The sequence below is a fragment of the Anopheles marshallii genome, chromosome 2 (assembly GCF_943734725.1).
Source record: "Anopheles marshallii chromosome 2, idAnoMarsDA_429_01, whole genome shotgun sequence".
Lineage (NCBI taxonomy): Eukaryota > Metazoa > Arthropoda > Insecta > Diptera > Culicidae > Anopheles > Anopheles marshallii.
Window position 1 is genome coordinate 13178381 of NC_071326.1, and position 20622 is coordinate 13199002.

General features: G+C 43.6%; 4 protein-coding genes across 4 annotated transcripts; 2 read left to right on the top strand and 2 right to left on the bottom strand.

Annotated features, from left to right (window-relative positions):
* Positions 1-482: 482 nt before the first annotated feature.
* On the bottom strand, positions 483-9714 carry LOC128709914 (dynamin). Its single transcript, XM_053804951.1, has 13 exons — positions 9569-9714; positions 7369-7442; positions 7141-7290; positions 6456-7062; positions 6032-6377; positions 5803-5960; positions 5440-5734; positions 5237-5353; positions 2903-3118; positions 2739-2832; positions 2528-2664; positions 2284-2450; positions 483-627 (listed from the first exon to the last, which is right to left on the bottom strand). Exons 1-13 carry the CDS (start codon positions 9712-9714, stop codon positions 486-488), a joined length of 2649 nt encoding a protein of 882 aa, XP_053660926.1. The 3' UTR covers positions 483-485.
* A 1037-nt stretch (positions 9715-10751) lies between these two features.
* Positions 10752-12048, top strand: LOC128708615 (serine/threonine-protein phosphatase 6 catalytic subunit). The gene is made up of 4 exons (XM_053803595.1): positions 10752-10919; positions 11158-11286; positions 11354-11512; positions 11590-12048. Exons 1-4 carry the CDS (start codon positions 10752-10754, stop codon positions 12046-12048), a joined length of 915 nt encoding a protein of 304 aa, XP_053659570.1.
* Positions 12049-12499: 451 nt separating this feature from the next.
* LOC128718852 (protein suppressor of forked) lies at positions 12500-15243 on the bottom strand. The gene is made up of 9 exons (XM_053812468.1): positions 15205-15243; positions 15016-15129; positions 14733-14941; positions 14267-14654; positions 14008-14199; positions 13743-13934; positions 13420-13666; positions 12789-13352; positions 12500-12717 (listed from the first exon to the last, which is right to left on the bottom strand). Exons 1-9 carry the CDS (start codon positions 15241-15243, stop codon positions 12500-12502), a joined length of 2163 nt encoding a protein of 720 aa, XP_053668443.1.
* A 1581-nt stretch (positions 15244-16824) lies between these two features.
* LOC128710250 (facilitated trehalose transporter Tret1-like) lies at positions 16825-19051 on the top strand. Its single transcript, XM_053805296.1, has 5 exons — positions 16825-16882; positions 17499-17729; positions 17799-18097; positions 18164-18418; positions 18494-19051. Exons 1-5 carry the CDS (start codon positions 16825-16827, stop codon positions 19049-19051), a joined length of 1401 nt encoding a protein of 466 aa, XP_053661271.1.
* Positions 19052-20622: the final 1571 nt, after the last annotated feature.

Genomic DNA, 20622 nt, shown 5'->3' on the forward strand with positions numbered 1-20622 from the left:
TTACTTCATGATACGTATCCCGCGTAATACCGTAACTTTGCAATTATATATATATAATGAACCAGAATCTATCGGAATCTACCATCGCGCTTGGGTAAGCGGGTTTCACGAGTTGCAGGATTAGTTCAGGAGTTTAACAAGCCCGCTCATAACAATGTAAGTAACAACACACCGGTGGGAAAACCGATCGGGATTTGGGAGATGGTTGGGACATGCACAGCGTAACGGGGATAAAGAATTAACGAGAGTACAATGTGCGTGCAGATGGAGTTCGTAGGAATTACATGAACTTAACATGGGCCAGAGAGGAACATGAAGATGAAACATGTCCTCCCAAAGATTGTTTTGATCCTTTCGCATGTTATGCTTATCCTTCACCACACACCAACACAAAACCCCGTGTTCCAGGGCGTCCCACACTACGCGAACATTATATTTAGCACGGTTAATGTTTATAGATGTGAAATGCACGGAAGCGGAATACTTTACTTGAACTTCGAGGCGAACACGTTCGACAGTTCGTTCATGGCGGCATTGGTGACGGCCTGGCCAACCTGCTGGTTGATCTGTTGCCTGGTGCTGGCCGGAAGCATCTGTACCATACCCGCAGCGGAACCACCCGGACGCCTGCGGATGAGCGTGGAATGTGGCAATGAGAGTGCAATGCGTTTTGCATCACCGTGCGCCGTGCGTGCATACCAAAACACAGATCGATCGGGAAGAATGGGGAGGAGGGATGGGTGGAAAATTAAAGCATTAACGTACATATTCGTATCAACGTTCATAAATCCAATTTTGCTATGTGTTTCACTATTTGCCCGCAAAGCTTTCAACATAATTACAAACACATTATGTGGAAAGTGTTCCACCGTTTCCGTTACGTTCCTACGTGCTTTTTTTGAGATTGATTAACGTATTCCCACCACTCGCATCCTCCTAACATCATACACTGGGGCGATGAAAACTAACTAACTAACGGGCTTACTCTAAGAGTATGTGTGTGTTTCTTTTTCTTGTAAATACTAAAACTCTAGTGAAAGAACAAATGAGCATACAGCAGGAATTAACGCAATGAAATAAGGAACAACAGAAAAAGAAAACGATTTAACGTGCCCTGTATCAGTGCCAAGAACCAATTGCGTTGGAAGTTCAACCAAATCATTCGCGGAGAGATATTCGCCGATTCGTGCGACTAGCAAAAACCATACGTAAATACCTTTTCTTCTTCCGATGTCAGACCGTTATTTTTTTTCATTTACTATACACACATCGCTCTGTAAATGATGTTCTCGCTTAGCGCAATTATCAACACTTCTTATCGTAACGAGTGGTATCTTTAAATGCTTTTTTATACTCTTTTAATCAACGCTTCATATTACCATAAATTGTCATTTTGTTTCTCGCGTATTCATGTTTTTTTTTCTGTTCTGTTTGTATGTGTGTATGAATATACTTCCTTTTTTTCCTTGTAAACATGAACAGTAGTAGTTTGTCAAAATTTTACGTGTTTAGAATCGAAACGTCTACACACACCTCCTTTCGATTTGCTGACTGCTTTCGACCATCCGATTGCTATCCTCACTCTACAATTTAACGAACCATAGTTTTGCTTACGGGTTTTGTATATTGGGTTTATATGTGTATATGTATAATATTTATATCTCTACAGAAATTTGCATATTGCATACGAGAAGAATGCTTTTCTTTTCGCGTGTTGTTTCGTTTGTTTGTTTTTTTTTTATTTGTTATGCTCTCGCTATGTTTAGTTAGTTTTTAACGCCGCCTGTAAAAGTTAGGTATGGAGGGTGTTAATAAAACCAGACATACAACGACACCAACATTATTTGCAAGAAATAACAATAGTAACTGGAGGGAATGGAAACGCAACAATAGTAGTACAACTAAATGTGACCAAAAAGGAAACACAACACATGAAATGCATAAAAAAGAAACGTATCAAGAAAGCAAAACAGGTACAACAAAGCATGATAAGCACACCGAATACGTATCTGATGTCATATTACTAGTTTATCGTGGGAAAGTACTACAAAAAATGCGTCTCAAAGCTGAACAACGGTAAACAGCAATGTACGGTTATATAACAGTACACATGTTTAATGAAAAGTTAGCAAAAAAACATTATAATAGCTTTTGTCCCGAATTTAATAACAAAAAATCTTATTCAAATAGATATTAAAAGGTTTCCTCTTTGAAAATGGATTAAAAAAATTATGGAAACAAGCAAATAGTTTAAAGAAAAAGAAAAGCAACGGTAATACTTACGATGGAATCAATGGAGCTGGTAGCGCTTGGCCACCTGGACGTCCACCAGGTAGGGGTGGGGCAGCTCCACCTCCCGGCCTGTTCGGTATTGCCGGAGCCGGTCTCGCACTAGCGGGTGCGGGTGGTGGTCCCCGGCCAGCCGGAGCTCCCATCGAGCCAAGCGAACCCTAAAAATTGTCCAGCAAAGACAAACAGTTAAGATGCAGCTGCTTAATGCAAACGCCATCGTTGCTGTTGCCATTACCTGCTGCTGTGGTGCTGCTTTACGCGGACCGCCCGGGCTCGGTGGTGACAGCCGCGGATTGTCCAGGCCGCTCGACAGCCAATCATTTTTCACCGGCGGTGGTACGGGTGTTGAGAAGGTAGCCATTGAAACATCACCTACATTTAATCAAATCGAACGTTTGATTAGAATTTCATGCCAGAGTTTTACGAAACCTATTCCCAATACCGACCAATAATGCGTAGAGCTTCCTTGCAGGCGTGATACATTCGCAACATTTCTTCCCGCTTTTGTGCTTCATCCGCGCTTTCTTCCATCATTGAGGCCTGTTATAGGTGATAACAAATATGTTATGTTTCGCGTAGATAGCGAATAATTAAACTGTTGAATTCATACCTGATCTCCGGTGGCGTACAAATGCGCCAACAGCTCGCCGTTGATGAAATCCTTGGTATTATTAATGATCAACATCATAATAGCTTTCGGAACCATGTCACGTGTAGTTTTTGTTACGATGCGCATATACGACTCCACGAGATTGCGTATCGTCTCAACCTGTCGTTCCAACTGCGGATCGAGAGACTGTCCAGCGGGGCCACTTTCACTGCTCTCCTATGGAATAGGTAAACATTTATGCGTCAAACGACTTTGCACCAATATGCCCTCTGCACATGTCTATACTAGAAAACTGAGCTCTATAACCATATCTGAAAGCGTATGTTTGCTTTTGTTTTTTTTAGTGATACAACTAAATTAAGCGTAAGACCCACACACAATCACAAAAACACACATGCAGGTCAGCCCATACCCAGACCAATAGAAACCCATATGGCTGTTCGCATGTGGTAAAATGGAAGTAACAAAATTTATCGCTGTATCAAATAAATTAAAAAACAAAGCCAATCTGATTGTTCATGGCCAAAACTGACTAGGACTTTAAAAGCCAAATTTTTGGGGAAACATCCTGTAGTTGTGAGAAGGAAATGAGCCAATGCATATACCAATGATCAAGACTTGTACGTAAAAGCAATGATCGTAGTTCTTTACCAGCAAAGCTAGTTTACTAGTAGTTTACTAATAGCGGGGGTTAAGGGACAATCGCATGGTTTCGAGCTTGCATCTTGACGCACCGAAATAGGGTTGGATAACAATGGCAACAACCGATGGTGTTCCCGGAAGTTCCGTACTTCAGAAACAGTTTCGTAGATGCATTCGAAATTGCAGCCGGATAGTGTGTTCTGATTCTTATGGTCAGTTCACTTTAGTTTCTGACCGTTTCTCGCCTTGCCTGCTCATTTGACAAACAGTTTGACGATTTTAATACTTATTCACTGTTACTGGTGACTGAGATTCCGACGTTTCCAAATAATTTCAAATGATGCTGAAAACGTTTGAACAGCTCCGGACGGCTCTGTTTCGGAACCGAAGTCACATTGATCATAATTAAGCTGAAACCGTGAGTGTGCGCCGCAGAGAACCCATCTAAAAGTTCCTACACCCAAAAGATGCTGTTCGAATGACGTCAGACGACATGCATGTGATCTATTATTTCGTTAAGCCAAAAAGAAGAAGCAGTTATCACTCTAGAAATGGTGGAAAAGTATCAGTAATTTACGTTAAAAAATCATGAATCTACAATACTTTTCAAAATTCCAAATATTAACACATTGTACCCACCAAATTTGCATATACAAATTTGTGAGAGTTTCTAATCATATTCCACAAAGTTAGTAAAACAAGAGAAAGCATTTTATGTACACAGTCTTACGAGTGCTTTAGCTGGTTGGATCCTAATAGCGGTGTGAATTGAAATGCACTCAAAAAAAGGGAAACAAATGGTATCTCTCTGTCTTCCTTCCGTTCTCCTCTGTCATCCTCTGTTTCTCGTTAGTAACTTTCTTCTGTCTCTTCTTTTTCTCCATCCCGTGTTTTGTCCCTAATTCAGTTGTTTTTTTTTATTGTTTCTGTTTTTTTGTCTATTGCCCTGACTATGTGTACCTACCAGTTCCTGCTGTTTACTATATTTTTTCTTAAATGATATTAGGGTTAGTTTTTAGTTACAATGGTTGTATAGCCGAGTGGGAAACAAACGGTCGAACAAAAAATAAATAACACTCTTCATTCATACGTTACTGCGTACTTGATCGTTTGTCTTATTAACATTGTCTACCATAGATTGCTGATTTGGCAGCAATTTCTGAAACGAACCAAACAATGTAAACGAACGGGTGGATCATTGAGCATCGCTTAAAAAAGTGGAATTAAAGTTGCATACTCAGGAATCCCTCGGACAAGCGAAGCGATAAGGACAAACCTCCCTAGCCCACAGTGAAGCGGTGAAGGTATGGATGTGATCGACTGATCGAGGTAATGCGTCGATTTAAATCTACTATGACATATTACAAGCAAAAACGATATGGTACTATTAGGAACGGGGAATAGAAACCCACTAACAGGAGGAGGTATAGACTTCGGTAACACAATAATCAAAATAGTAAAATAGTTTTTAAACCAACCTCCGCTTCCGTCTTCGATGGTCAAGAATGGTGCAACGTGAGAGAGAGATAAAAAGTTTGATAGAAATCAGTAATTAGATATGAAGAGCAACAACAACCCGCTTGAACTCTTTCCAACTGTGGGTTTTTTGAGAAACAACGGCTTGTTGTCTCGATTGTTGTGTTAATATAATTATTTTAACACCACTACTAGCATGTCTTACAAATCACTCACCTCATCTCCATTAGCGGGAGTATCCTTTTCCGGGTATACGCCAGCCCTTAAGAAGGATGCTTTCCATGAATCCACATCATCAGTACTTTCGCAAGACAGTTCCAATTGTTTGTAATCCTTGAGGAATTATAAATTACATTAATATCTTCGCTGAACACTAAAGCACCATTTACATACGAACTGAGATGCCGTCAGTGCCATACCTTGTAAACATTACGTCCATCGGGATTGAATAGACCGAATGTGTGTCGCCGGGACATGAATCCTTGCTCGATGTCGCGCAGCTTAAGCCCGTCAAGGGGCAACATAAACTTCTTCTCCTTCTCATCTTCATCCTTGAACCAAGAGATGCTCTCGGAGGTCAACACGAACCAGTACGGTCTCGAACCACCTTTCATGATGCCCAGGTTTTGAATGCACATGTGTCCTTTGCGGATAACTTGCGAACCGAGGTTGCGAGTACCAGTCTTGACAGCGTTTTCAGTTTTGCTTTGAGCGCTGGAAAAGAAAGCAAACACGTAGTTGAAGCAATTGTAGTTACAAGCGCACCAAAGGATGACACCTACTTTGCGAAGCCAATGAAATCTTCGTGGTTGGTGTTCATGTAGGCCAGCTCATAGTCGATCAGTAGCATCATCTGCTCTTTGGACTTTTGTTCGCACTGACGAATGTGCGTCGTAATGATGCGTTCCGTTTCATCACGCAAGCGCGGATAACGAGCCATCTGTTATGCAGTAAGAAATGAAAGTTTGACAATTCAGATAAAACAGCTTTGAACAATGATAAAGCTCATACCTTGTCCGTACAAATTCTCACAACATTGGATAGCTCCAAAACGGTCAAATCGACACACTTCAGGATCGGTTCCTTGAGCTGCGAAATTTGTTTCTTGACGATCGCTTCGAACGCCATGTCGGGTGTGAACAAACCGACACGAATACCGTGAATGTTGCGAATGGCGAACGAAATCTCACGCCGCAGCTCCTTCTCATCGCAGGACATCTTGACGATCTCGAAGCGCAACCGTTCGTGGAAAATTCTGTTAATTTTGGCACCGCCCGAAAGTTCGTTCGTGTTGACTAGCGCCGAACCGGAACCTTCAATTGTGCGCTCAAAATCTGACTGCAGCTGCTGGATCATTCTGTGCACGAGAAAGTTCAAATGGGAAATGGATTAAACCTGACCAAATTCTCATTTTTCCCCCATTGTGAATACTTACTGCAGCATAGCCTTCGTTTTGATACTAGGATCATCTGGGCGGAAATGTTTGTATTGATCAACATCCTTCTCCAGTGTGAGCATTTGCTTCTGTAGCCGATCACGGAGCGCCGGCAACGTGTCGCGGATATGATTGGTCAGCTGTTGATTGAGCACCTTTTGCAGGTATGGCGTACCGAGCCGATCGGCAATGTGCCGATAGCTCGGATGGCTCAGGAAGAACTTGCGCTCGGCCGCCAGTGCAGCGTGAATGTCCTTCCGCCCTTCGATATCCTTCTGCGAACGGTTCACCACACCGATATAGCCACGGCGCAACGGCAGCAGCTTATTTTCGAGAATATCGCGCGCATCAGTACCCTCGTCCATCAGATCCAGCTTGGTAATGACACCAATCGTTCGTACACCCTGCGGATCGACCTCTTTGGCCAGCTTTAGGGCATCGCTGTTGGCCAAATCGGTATTGGCAGGCGTGACCGCCAAAATAAGGCAAGTTTCCTTACGAATGAACTGAAAGATCATGCCTTTGATCTGGTTCTCGATATCGGCCGGTTGATCGCCGATCGGCACCTTGGTCAAACCGGGCAAATCAATCAGCGTCAAGTTGAGTACTGTAACAGAAAGCGAAATGTCCCGGTTACGTAACCGTCCAAACTATTCACCCCTTTTAAGCAACCTTCATTGCTTACCATGCGGTGAGTACACTCGAAGATTAATCGGTATGTTCGAGATGCCCTTATTGCTGCCGGTGATGCGATCGGTTTCCGCCTCGATCTCCTGTCGAATTTCCTCAAAGTTCGCATACTTTTTGCCCTTCTGATGAAGGAACTCTCCAAATTCTGTGGAATGGAAAGATGTTTTATTAATTCTGTTTCTTATACTCCTGCGCTTCATAAGTCTCGTCAACGTCAACTTACCCACAGTTCCATTGATCAGCTGTAAAATCAATGGCCGTCGCGTTACGATGCCAGATCCACGGGGAAGAAAATCTCTAAAAAGAAAATTAATAAACAAATACAGAATGAATACTCAATGCATTGGCAAAGTTTCGCATGGGATCATTGAGATGAATTCCAAACGCTTGCTTTTATCGCTCCAACTCATGTGACAAGTTTGTAAATAGGAAAAATATTTGTCATAATCGATTGTGTAAAGTAAAGTGGTTATAAAAACACAATCGGCACACAAGCCATTAATCGTGCTACACAAAGACAGTTTATTACTTCCCCAAGCACCCAGCAGTACACCAGTATACAGTACAGTGTCGTTCATTGTACGAACGTTTAAATATCGCATCGAAAGGTTTTTATCTTTACCGAAAGGCATCAAGTAATCATTACGGACTTCCTGCATGTAACGCAGGAGTGAAAACACACAACGTTTCACCCAGCCAATGAGCTTGCCATCGTCATCGCAAGGGAATGTGGGGATGGGATGCTAAATGATTCGTCATGCGTAACTTTGCTCTGAAACAGTCACGATTGTTCTAACATTCTTGCAACGTCAATTGCTAGCTTGCTTGGAAGGACATACGTGGTAAGGATTGTTGCAACTGTCAACGGTCTCTGCTGTCCCCGTTATCATTGGATATTATGTAATTTTTTCCTCTTGTACGAGCTCCGTTCACCATCGCAACCATCGTAAGGACGAAGCAGGCGGAAGTGTTTGCAGACACATCGCGTACAAAAATATGTCCATGTGTTAGTGTGTATGGGAGTGTGCCTTCCTGTGTATCAGCACGCATTCTGATGATTGGTAGTAGAGACAGATATACTAATGTTGAAACTTAACCAAGTATGAGAGAGTAAGTTAGTAAGTGTTTAGAACTTACGTATGTGAAAATAGTTCTCAATAAGCGTGGGGCAACAATAATTTTGGTGTTCAAAAATGTAGCCTGACAAATGATGCTCGATCCAGCGAGCCATCATCATTCGCAACAGTAACGAATTTCGAGTAAATGAGAAAAAAATGTAAATATTTTCGCTACTAAAATCATGCTTCTATTGCTGCCCTTGCGCACACTTTACTATTTTGGAATGTCTCTCTTGTACCGCGGGAAGGAATATTTGCTCAGATGTTTCGCTCCAGAACGGTATATGGCGCGTTTGCATCTGTGGCAAGCTGGTAGGAGGTCATCTCAGTGCACATTGCACGATTATGAGAGTTGCAAATAACTTAAAAACAAACCACTAACTGCGGGTATTTTACACGGTTTATTTTACAACTGCTGAAGTGACCCGCAACGTTAGATAAGGGATACAGCGAATCTTTTGATCTGCATCCATCGTAACATTTGGGGCCCTACCGAAAATGCTGCGAGCGTACGAAGGTGTCCCCTTCGATAAAGGTCCGCTCTATTATCGATTATTTTCCAACTCTGATAGTCTCCACCACCACCACCACCTGGTGACACCAGGAAGAGAGGGCTCCAGAAGCCCGACGGTGATTCCGCAACACACGTATTGGCTGGGATCTAACCAGCGCGCGCTCTTTCGCGAAGAAGGTTTCACGCTATCTTGTTCTCGCTCGTCTTATCGCGCGCATTCGCTCTTTCCATCTCATTCCTTCTCTGTCTCTCGCCGCTTGCTATCTTACTCGTACACCAATCGTTCGCGGTAGGTCATCCCATTCGCTCGTATTGTTTCTAGTGGGTACATACACACAGTACTACGATCACACGGTTCCCCAATTTCAATTCCATTAAAAAAAAATCCACCCCCTGCACACACATACACACCCGAATTGTGGCTGGATCGAAATTCCAGCCAACGCATTTGGGGTGGAATTGGTGAATCATGTTTTTTTATGATTCCTCCACATTCGCTCCAAATGACACTTCCGTCAGTTTGAAGCTATGTTTCTGAATTAAGAACTATTAAAGAAAAAAGACGATCATGTTACTTAAACTGCACAGGGACGAATTGTGAAACAGAGATCCTTTTCCGCAATGGACAGGATGTTATGCAAAAGCAAAAAACGGAAACCCTTCTCAGGTTTGCGTTGTTCTCAACCGTTGACAGCTAGAAGATGGGGTGGTGGTGGTGTATTTGGATGAGTAATGAACGACAAAAGCATCGCCCTGCTCATATCATCATTCGACTTTTCGCTTCAACTGACCTTCCGACAAAGTTTTCCAGCACGGATGATTTTCCTGCTGACTGGCCACCAACCACCGCTATCTGTGGCAGGTCAAGCTGCATGTGCACCCCCATCTGGGTAAATGCATCCTGCAGCTTGTTCACGATCGGAATCAGTGACTCCATTGTGGCGGACTGTCTGTTGATGAACTGTTTTCACTTGTTTTTGTTCCTGCTCGTGCTCGAGAACCAAGCGCCACCTTGCGCTTTTGTTCCGTCGTATCTGCGCCTTGCCTACTTTGGTTAACACACTACACACGCACAATGGGGGTCGACAAATCTGAGCATCCACTTGCAAAACAGCTCACAAAACTTTCACGTAATTGCTGCTCCTCTAGCGGTCACTACCGACCGCAGTAACATGCACGCACGAACGCACAGCCCTTTATTATAATCCTGCACGCAGTGTTCACGGCACTATATTCGCCTTCGGCCGAATCTTGCACACTGCCTGGTCAGCTTGGTGCTGGTGTAAGTTGGAGTGGCGGCAGGATAAAAACGGGGTTTTCGATTTTTATCTCAACACAGCTTCTTTTTTTTTGCACCGTTCGGTTGTAACTTCGTTTTGCGACCGTGCGAACCGTTCGAAATGCACTACATCATTGCGCGAATGCAATCGGAATCACGGGCACACAGAGCGGGCACAGCGAACAGAGCTTTTCCTTCCTTGTCCGTGGTGAAAAACTCAATTTTTTCCTGCCTTCGATCGATTGATTGCGCAGAGTTTCTTTTTCTTTGCTCTATCCTTCCTTCGCGTTTTGACAGACGCCAAGATGTATGTATAAAAGATGTGACAACGTTGTTGCATGCAAACAATTTTCAGCCATTTCGCTACTGAATGCTTGTCGAAATAGAGTGATTAAGGAGTACAAATATACTAAGCAATGAATTGTTTATATTTCATTCTTTCAAAACGTGGAAATTCAAGCCCCATCCCGCTTCCCACAAAAATGCAACACCAGTAACCTTGAGCAAAGCTGTATTAACCTTAATATCTACTGTTTCTTGACAGCAGGTGCCAAACCGATGAAGAAGAAGGGGTGACTCGCATTGTGTTGTTTCCTCGCACGAATTAGGCCCCCTCCATATCATTGTAGCGATAAACCCTTCAAAACGGTTCAGCAAACCTCCCCCATTTCAAAGTATTTCACCTACACGGAGCCATGGCTTCGGAACTGGATCAGTGGATAGAGATTGCAAAGCAGTGCAAATATCTGCCGGAAAATGATCTCAAGAAGCTGTGCGACATCGTCTGCGAGCTGCTGATGGAGGAATCGAACGTGCAGCCTGTCAGCACACCCGTCACCGTTTGCGGCGATATTCATGGACAGGTACAGTGTTTCACGCATTTCATCCAAATTGCGTATATATTTAGATGAATCAGACGCGTCACCATCGGTCGGTGCGAGGCTGATAAGAATAAATGCCCGCCACTTGCCGTGTGCCCTAGCCCCCGTGTCTATCGTAGACATGCCGTGTGTATGACGATATCTGCCGGGGCAGCACAGATCTATTTTCATTTCCTCATTCACACACACCCCACTTGCGTCTTTACCTTTCGGTGTCTAGTTTTACGATTTGGAGGAATTGTTCCGCACCGGTGGCCATGTACCAGACACGAATTACATCTTTATGGGAGATTTTGTTGATCGAGGATATTACAGTCTGGAAACGTTTACGCGTTTGCTTACGTTGAAGGTAAGTGTTGCACCGGGAGAGATTCTGTTCAGCGAGTGTGCTAACCTGTATTTTGTTCCATCAACAGGCACGGTATCCGAACAAAATTACGCTGCTCCGAGGGAACCACGAATCACGCCAAATCACCAAAGTGTACGGGTTTTACGATGAATGTTACACGAAGTACGGTAACGCTAGTCCGTGGAAGTATTGTTGTAGGGTGTTTGATCTGCTTACGATAGCGGCGGTAAGCTATCACATATGAACCCCGTAAACATAACACCAGTGATAATGGAAATGTATTTTTTTATCGTCGTTTCCCAGATAATTGATGATGAGGTGCTCTGTGTTCATGGTGGCCTTAGCCCGGAGATCAAAACGCTTGATCAGATCCGTACCATTAACCGCGATCAGGAGATACCGCACAAGGGCGCGTTCTGTGATCTGGTTTGGTCCGATCCGGACGATATCGATACGTGGGCAGAAAGTCCGCGCGGCGCAGGTTGGCTTTTCGGGTCGCTCGTAACGCGAGATTTCATGGAGATCAACAAACTGATCCAAATCTGCCGGGCACATCAGCTAGTGCACGAGGGCATTAACTATCAGTTCAATCGCACACTGGTGACGGTTTGGTCGGCACCAAACTACTGCTACCGTTGTGGTAACGTGGCATCCATTCTAGACTTTACAGATATCTACGATCCGCAGGTGAAAATATTTAAAGCCGTCCCGAACGAAGATCGCGTCATACCAAGCCAACGCATTACGCCTTATTTCTTGTAAATATGGGATGCTATTTTTTGTGGAACCAGAAGACTCACGCTTAAGCTCTTCGGTTAATTAACGTATTTTGCACAATAAAATTATGAATCCTTCCTAGAAGCGAAACGACAGTGACATTTAACACGTAAAATTTGACTCTTGGAGTACTTTTTTTGTTCCATTGCTCGAAAGGACCTGAAAGAAAAGCTTAACTTCTGCAAGAGTTTGCTGTTTGGGCAGTTTATCTGATTTTGATTTATTTTCTGCCGTAGTCACTCATTCGCCACCTGTTAATCAGCTCTCCACTAGAATGGTCATTGGACGTGACTTGTGGATGGTTCAAAATAGTTTGAGATATGAGCGTATTTTGTCTTAAGATATATTGTACAACTTTATATACTTCCTGCACAAGGGGGGGGAAATATATTGTCCCTAAAAGCATAAACCACCAGATGCATGCGGGTGATTGCATTCACTTGAAACGTTTCTGCTGCCTTAGTCGATAAATGTCGTTAGCTGGTGGTGCTGGTGCCACCGCCTCATCGTCACTGTCCTCGCCACCCGGCGCCATGCGACGTCGCTTCAGGCCACCTTCACCCGCGTAGGTACTGTCGTCTACGATCCAGTGCACAGATTTGGCTAGCTCAAATAATCTCGAATCAGCAGTGCCATCGCTAGGGGGTGGAGGAACTAAAATCGAGAACAAAGAGAACATAAGAGAAATGAGCAAATCATAACAGTGGTGCCTGGACATAACATACCCTCAGGAAGCTGTATACGATTGAACACCTCTATTAGCTTATCGACGGCTACGAACGGACCCTGGAAGCTTATCGGTGGCGGCAAAATGGCACACAATGCGGCCAATGCAGCCGGCTGCGGGAACGTACCGCCCGGCATCGGATGTTCGCCCGGAAATGCATTCGGTTTCGGTTTGTACGGTATCATCTGGGTGAAATCGTGCCGTGCCGTTTTCTGTGGCTGTTCCGGTTGCTCTGGCACGGGAGCGGCTGGTGGTTTGACACCGGTTACACTAAGCATCCCTCGCGTTTCGCTGTACCCAATCGATTTCAGCTCGGATGGTGAACACGGATAGAGATCGAGGAACTTGTACCGATCGACGAGCTGGGCCGTTTCCTTGCCCTCGAACTCTTTAAGCTTCTCCAGCACGGCACTGCGGCGACGTTCAACTTTCACAATACTTGACAGATCGCCAATGTTAGACTCAAATTCAAGAAAACGGTTCCACACTTCAACGGACAGCTGTGGGGTTAGTCCACCGGACGATAGCACCCTTTCAAACAGCACACGTGTATTGTTATCCTCTAGAAACGGGGGGTACAAAAGCAATGTGGTTAAATATGTGCAGCTCATCATTTACTTCATACGCACCATTTAAATGTGACAAATAGTCTATATAACACATGACGTATTCAGGACTTCCGCCGAACCGTTTCAAACCGAGCTCAAATATACGGAAAGCAATATCTTTGTCTTTGCTGCAGTAGTACTCCATGAGCGCGGCAGCAACAAAAACATGGTAGGTGGACCGGGGATCTTCGCGTGCCTTCTTGAACACGGCTCTGGCCGATTTTATTCCTTCTGCCCGACGAGCAAACTTCATATACTGAATGTAAGCCTGTGTGGAGTATGGCAAAAATTATGTTTCATTACGGTACATGAACCACATCTGTACGAAGAACGTTACTACGCACCAGCGTTGGATCGATGTCGTTGATCGCAAGAAATTTGTTGTACATTTGGTGTACTTTATCATACTTCATGCGCCCCTCTTCGAAATCGGCATACGCAAAGTACAGCAACGCGTTTCTACTCAACACCGAGTTAATAGCACGCTCAAGAATATTTGCCGCTTCGTCACTGAATACCTTGGCCGCATTGAGATCCTACGGCGATACATAAAACAATTATTAGAATCTTTGATAAACTTCGATTCACTCTCGCATATAACGCTCCTACCCCTTTTTCGACGAGCAGTTTCGAGCTTTGATCCAGATACTGGGCCGCCTGATGCCAGACCGCAGGATGATGTGTGAGCACTAGCAGGCACTGCTCAATAGCAAACATCACGCGACGTGTTACGAGCGCATTATCTTCACTGCGCAGCGGATTTGACTTCTCGAACGCAATGTACTTTTTCCAAAGTTCCACCTATATGGGATAGCATAAAACACATCTTGTAGTGTCGCATATGAAACAGGACTTCACCGTCACCCACCTGCTTAATTTCCTCCTTTGTCACTGTCGGCGGTACGGCCGGCAGGTTGCGGATCAGTCCCTTCGTAACAATTTCCAGCTCTTTCGCAACACGTCGCGCATTCATGTAATCTCGCGAACGTTCCACGCTCATTTTTTCCGATATGATCGGATTGATGTTCTGTTCAAACGCGATGTAATCCTTCCACAGGTGCTCTATGCCAATGATGGGTGTTATGACCGCACGCTGGTACACCTTCCGAACGGCAGTTATCTTCTGATTCTCCGCATAGCTGCCCACCGCTTCCACACTCTTCAGGAACGTTATGTAGTCAGTCCAGATGGAGAACGAATGCAGATCCATGCCGATCTTTTCCAGCGCAAAGTCGTACGCCTGTGCCATTTTTTCTCTAACAGAAAAGGAAATTTTTCATACAATGCTCGGGTAAGTTATGGTTAACGATGTGTGCGCTTGTATGGATGCTTACTTGTGCGTACTGAGGCCGGCCTTCGTTTCCTTCACGTACGTTAGGTATAGCTTCCACAGATCTATGTTTAGAATTTTCACCAAACAGCGTTGAAACAGTTTCTCAACGCGCTCGTAGTTGCGATACTTCATTTCTTGCTCGATGTACACCTTCCAGTATCGGGCCGTCGTCGGGAACACGCTGACCAGTGACTCGTATAATGATCGTACCTAAAAACAGAGCGTGTTTCAATGTCGGCGTTCGTAGAATGTACTTTTCTTAAAATCATTTGTGCCGTGCTTACCTCATTAACTTGCCGGCTTTGCCCCTCACGAACCAGCAGTGACCATGATTCGACATCGAACGGTCGAACTTCTACCGTTTGCTGAGCCCGTACCAATCTCTCGTGTCCCCATTCCTAGTAAATGGATGAAGTTTTGTTTAAAGATCCATTGTACGATGTGTAGATTGGAAATAATCACGCTCAACTCACTATATCAAACTTTAGCTGATCCTTCAGTTGTTGTGTCATTTCCCGGAGTGGTTTCGGTGGTTTGGGATAGAATTTTCCACGATTGCTGTACAGGAACTAATGCAGTGAAACAAACGCACCTTCCTGACCGCTTTTGCTAGAACTGCAACGCGCTACAGCAACAAATATAGGTAGAGAAATTGCAAATCGAATGCTACAATAAACAAATGATTGTGAAAAGAAAATGCCACTCGCGGAGCTGTTTGCCGATGTCAAAGCGTTTGACGCCTATAAACAAAGTGCGTACAGAGAAGGTGCGCCCATTGCCCGGCTTCGCACAATGCACCGACCTATTTTGACAGTTGTGTGTAAACCATACGACCACAGTAAAAGCACAGCTGAAGAAAAGAAAGAAGAAGAAAGCTCAGCTGCACGAGTATGGATGAAATTATTTTTTCACACAATCGTATCCCGATCGTTAGTATATTTTATGGTAAACTGATGGTATCTGATCTTATTTATATGGCTTCAACAGATCCAATTCCTTATAACAAACCAAGACGTGCAAAATGTAAACAAATGCATCGTACCTCTCAATTGCTGAAGTTTTATCTAGTTGGTGGCGTTGATTTAGCAAAAAACTGAGCTCTGCCAAATGCTTAAAACGGACAGCTTGCAAATATCAATTTGCAGCCCTAGTGAACCTAGATAGGTAAAATCTAAATTTCGGATCATTTCAAGAGACTGCGCACTGATGTATTCGAAAAGTCACGCTGATCGCTGAAACAGGTTAAAGGTTCCAAATAAGGACCGATTTCATAAAGTCCGTAAATCATTTGGGAAACGGGCCTGAATAAAGCATTGTAAATAGCCTAGAATAAGTCCTTTTTAACCTCCATTCATTCAATGAACTCATAGGAACATCAAACGGGCCTGTTGTTTGAACTGGGTTATCTTGAACCGCGAATCGATGATCCTCCCGACATACCCATCAGTATCGCAATGACAATTTACTCCGGTCGTCCGGAATAATGGACAAGATAGTAAATCATGTTCCAATTCTTGCATGAACTTGTATCTCGTGCAGGTTAAAGGGAATTATCGTTGAAAATATACTGGAGTCGGATTGATGCAACACTGCTAACCAGATGGTGAACTATTTATTCATTAAATTAAAACATAAAGAATGCCCGCAATTTAAAGTTGTTTGTAATATAAACCAGAAAAGTTAACTAATTGCGGCCTGTTTTCCTAATGAATTTTTCTATAATTGCAAACAAAATACCAAATGCAAAACCGTTGCAGAATGCGGTCCAATATCAAAGGATTGCGTTGCAAACATGTGTTGGTATAACAACAAACTGTACACAATAATTTGAAAGTGTACGACAGACACTTTGGATAACATCAAGTGATTCATCAATCAAGGCGCGTATCAGATTAATCCCAAAGTTGATAACGCATAACAATAAAAAATCCATGTATAAGAGTGAGATTTTGTGCTGTTCTTATCATCTGCGGTACAGGTCTTACGGCTTGTGTAAAACGGTGCGTTGCTACAGTTAGACCACAATCACATTCAGTTGTTATGCGGTTTTCCAGTGGCTCGGTAGTAAGAACGATCGCATTACGTACGCAAGGATGAACAAACTACCCTACTATTTTCCCAATCAAAACCAGTACATCGCAGCATTAGCAGGTAGCTTCGCAATTGATTAAGTTTATGGTGTTCAATTTCAACATTTATTACCTTAATTTGTGCAATTAGTGTTCGATTGGTAGAGAAACAGTTAAACAATGGGCTCAAGTAGCGTTCTGTACACGAATAGATGAAAGTTATTTAATCAATATATGGTGGTCAATGTCAACATTTATTATCTTAACTTGTGCAATTAGTGTTCGATTGGTAGAGAAACAGTTGAACAATGGGCTCAAGTAGCGTTCCGTACACGAATAGGTGAAAGTTATTTAATCAATTTCGCATTGATTGACAATTGAGGCAGTGAAATTGTTGAATGAATTTTAATAATATCAGCTTATAAATCCTTACTCCTGAGAGCCAAACATAATTTCGACAATGATAAGAATTGAATGTTGTTGACAATTTGATGACTGCGTAGGTTTTTTGCCCGTTAACGTAAAATCAACACGTGCTCATGAGCGGCATGATAAGAGTACAATCATCAAACACTCTCAATGAATTTCAAATTGACCATTCCGGAAAGTTAATTGATCGATGGACCATTCCTTATCGTCGCCAAGACTGAAGCGGTTTGGTTGAGCTTTCCTTTCCTTTCATTATCGCTCCGTTGCAGCATCATATGGCGTACTTGCGATCGGCATGGTGTTCGGTTGGTCCGCACCGGCAGGACCTCGGATATTGGAAGATGGTGAAGGAAACTTCGAAATGAGCGATGACCAATTTTCGTGGACTATTGCCTTCATGCCTGTCGGTGGTGCCATAGCTGCCATACCGTGTGGGATAATGATGAGGTCAGAAGGACGCAAAAACACCATTCTGTTCTTCGTTTTACCACTGCTGTTGGGTAAGTGCGTCGATGCAGATTTGTTTCGCGATCCTTCAACCAGTAATGTACGTTACCCGCATTCGACAGGGTGGGTATTGATGACCTGGTCTCAAGCAGTGGCGATGATGTATCTTGGCAGATTGCTGCAGGGATTTGCAGCAGGCGCTTACTCTATGTCCGTGCCGATCTACATCGGTGAAATAGCGGACCAACGCATCCGTGGCACTGTGGGGAGTTTTTTCCAGCTCATGCTAAACCTTGGAATGCTGATGTCCTTCAGCATTTCGGTTGGTGTGAATGTGTTCCAACTGAACATTATATCCGGTTTCATTGTGCTGCTGTTTGGACCCATATTTATGCTAATGCCCGAAACCCCGTCCTGGCTGGTGAGAAAGATCCTCATTAAAAACAATTATCGTGCATAACACTAAACAATCGTTAATCACTTGCAGCTCAAACGAGGACATAAGACCAAAGCTATAGAAACGCTCAAGTGGTTGCGTGGCCCAAAATGTGATGCTTGTACAGAAATAGAACAGCTTCAATTGGAGCAAGATGCATTGTTAAATCAACCCAAGAAGTCACTTAAACAATCATTACTAACGCCAGAAACTTTGAGCGCACTGGTTGCCATGATTGGGCTCGTCACCTTTCTGCAAATGTCCGGCATCAATGCGGTGTTGTTTTACGCCACAGACATTTTCATGGTGAGCGATAGTTAAATTGAAGTCGTTCGATAGGTTTTAACAGCTTACATTTGTCTTACTTTCTCATTCCCCCAGAATGCCTCGGATTCGTTGAACCATGATGTGGCTACGATCATCGTTGGTGTGATGCAGGTGTTTGGCACACTGCTTGCCGCCTTCACAGTCGATCGCATTGGACGTCGGTGGTTGTTGATGTTGTCTGCGGCCATAATGTGCGCCTCGCACGTCGTCCTAGGAGTGTATTTTCAGCTGTTGCAAAATAATCCAGCACAAGTGGAAAACCTCGAATGGCTGCCGGTTCTTGCGTTGTCCGTTTTCGTAACAATGTTTTCGATCGGTTTCGGACCGGTACCGTGGATTATGATTGGCGAAGTGTTTGCGATTGATGTGAAGGACCTGGCTAGCTCGTTGGCAACATTCACCAGCTACGCACTGTCCTTTATGATGTCGAAAACGTTTAATCCGCTTCGGAACGGGCTAGGAGAGGCGGGAACGTTCTGGTTGTTTGCTGGATTCTGTTTGCTTGGTGCGATTTTCGTCTTCCTATTCGTGCCAGAAACAAAGGGTAAAACATTCGAACAGATACAAACACGATTGGCAAGCTCTAAAGTATATTACAGGGCGGAAAAATAAGTGTTCATTTAATAATTATGTACGGTGAAATATCTGGATATGATATGCGCTTATGCTGTTGTAAAATAATGCTAATTTTGATAGCTACTTAGAATAAGCTATAAATTAAAATTAATCTGAATTTGAATACTTTTGTTGGGTTATGCCTAAGTAAACTTATGGATCCGAATAATAAACGAGAATCGAATTCTATATCAGAAGAATCTTTAATGATCCATTAATCTTTGACGATTCATAATTATAGGTGAGGAGCCATGTTCAGAATAGAGTTTCAGATTTCATTCAAATTAAAAATGTGTCAAAAATTAGTAAAACTGAATTAGATCATCCGAACAAATCCGAATACAAAATATAAATATTACGAAAACCTAGCCTTCTTTTTGAATCGCCAAATATCACTGCCGGCAACAATTCCAACCGTCTATTTGAATGATTGAATTTGAATGCAGATAAAAAAAACATGGCTTCTACTGTAGAAAGAACCCCATCCGCAGAGTACCTCGCATCATCCGTGATGTTTGATTATTCGGCGCATTACCCAAAGGCATCGGATAACCGAACTAGGAGCGCATTTCATTTTCCAACTTGCAACTCATCTGACGGTTTTCGTGTGTGTGTGCGTCTCACGGGTAAAATTTTTCGGAATTTTGTACAATTTGTTCACAAAAGATTATCCTGGTGCAGTGAAATGGATACTCGGTGATTGTGTCGCATGCGAATTGAATGAAAGTTAAACAACCCAGCGATACCGATGTACCATTGGGAAAAAAGTGTTACGAACAAAGCTGTTTGAGAAGAAAAAGATTTGCGCATCGTTGAGTGGGAGGTGTGCGCTTTGTGTGTAGTTACCGACCGACCAGTACTTTTCTCCTGCCATTTGCTGTGATGCGAGATGGATGAATAAAGCGAGAAAAGCTAATTTTCACACTGTATTCGGAGCGTATGCTAGGGAAATGTCGTACAAACTGCAACAATTATGTGAGATTTGGCATGAGTTAGATTGGGCGCAAAGAAAATGGTGGTGATGTAGTGCTGTTGGTAGAGAAATGTACATCTAACCGTAATCCGGATATGTAACCGCATTTAAAAAGTTCATATCGTCAGTGAAACGAGCTGTTAAGCGATGGGCGGAAGCGCCCAACGATGAAGTGATGTGGCACTTGGCCACCATAGTGTGCGTGAAGTGTGTGGGGCGGGCGGGTCTTCCCTGATGTGTAACGGGAGGAAGAAAGTGACTCAACGAGCCATTTTGCTTGTGCCGCTATACACCGAAAGCGAACGGTGCGGAGAAAACGATGAGAACGGTGGGCGATACCTGCGGGGCCTACGTTACCTGATACAAAACTGACACCAACACTACTATTGCCACCGCACCATCACCGACCGCGGACAGCAAATAGGAAAAATATTCACTTACGCGCCCGATTCCTGTGAAACCGGACGGACGAGACGGCAGGGCAATAATCTGATTGATGGGTGTCGAAATAATAGAGAAGCTTCCTTTAACAAACCATATGTACGGTGTGTCTGCCCCTTACGGCGGTGTGCGTATCTGACCCGCTTTCGTGCGC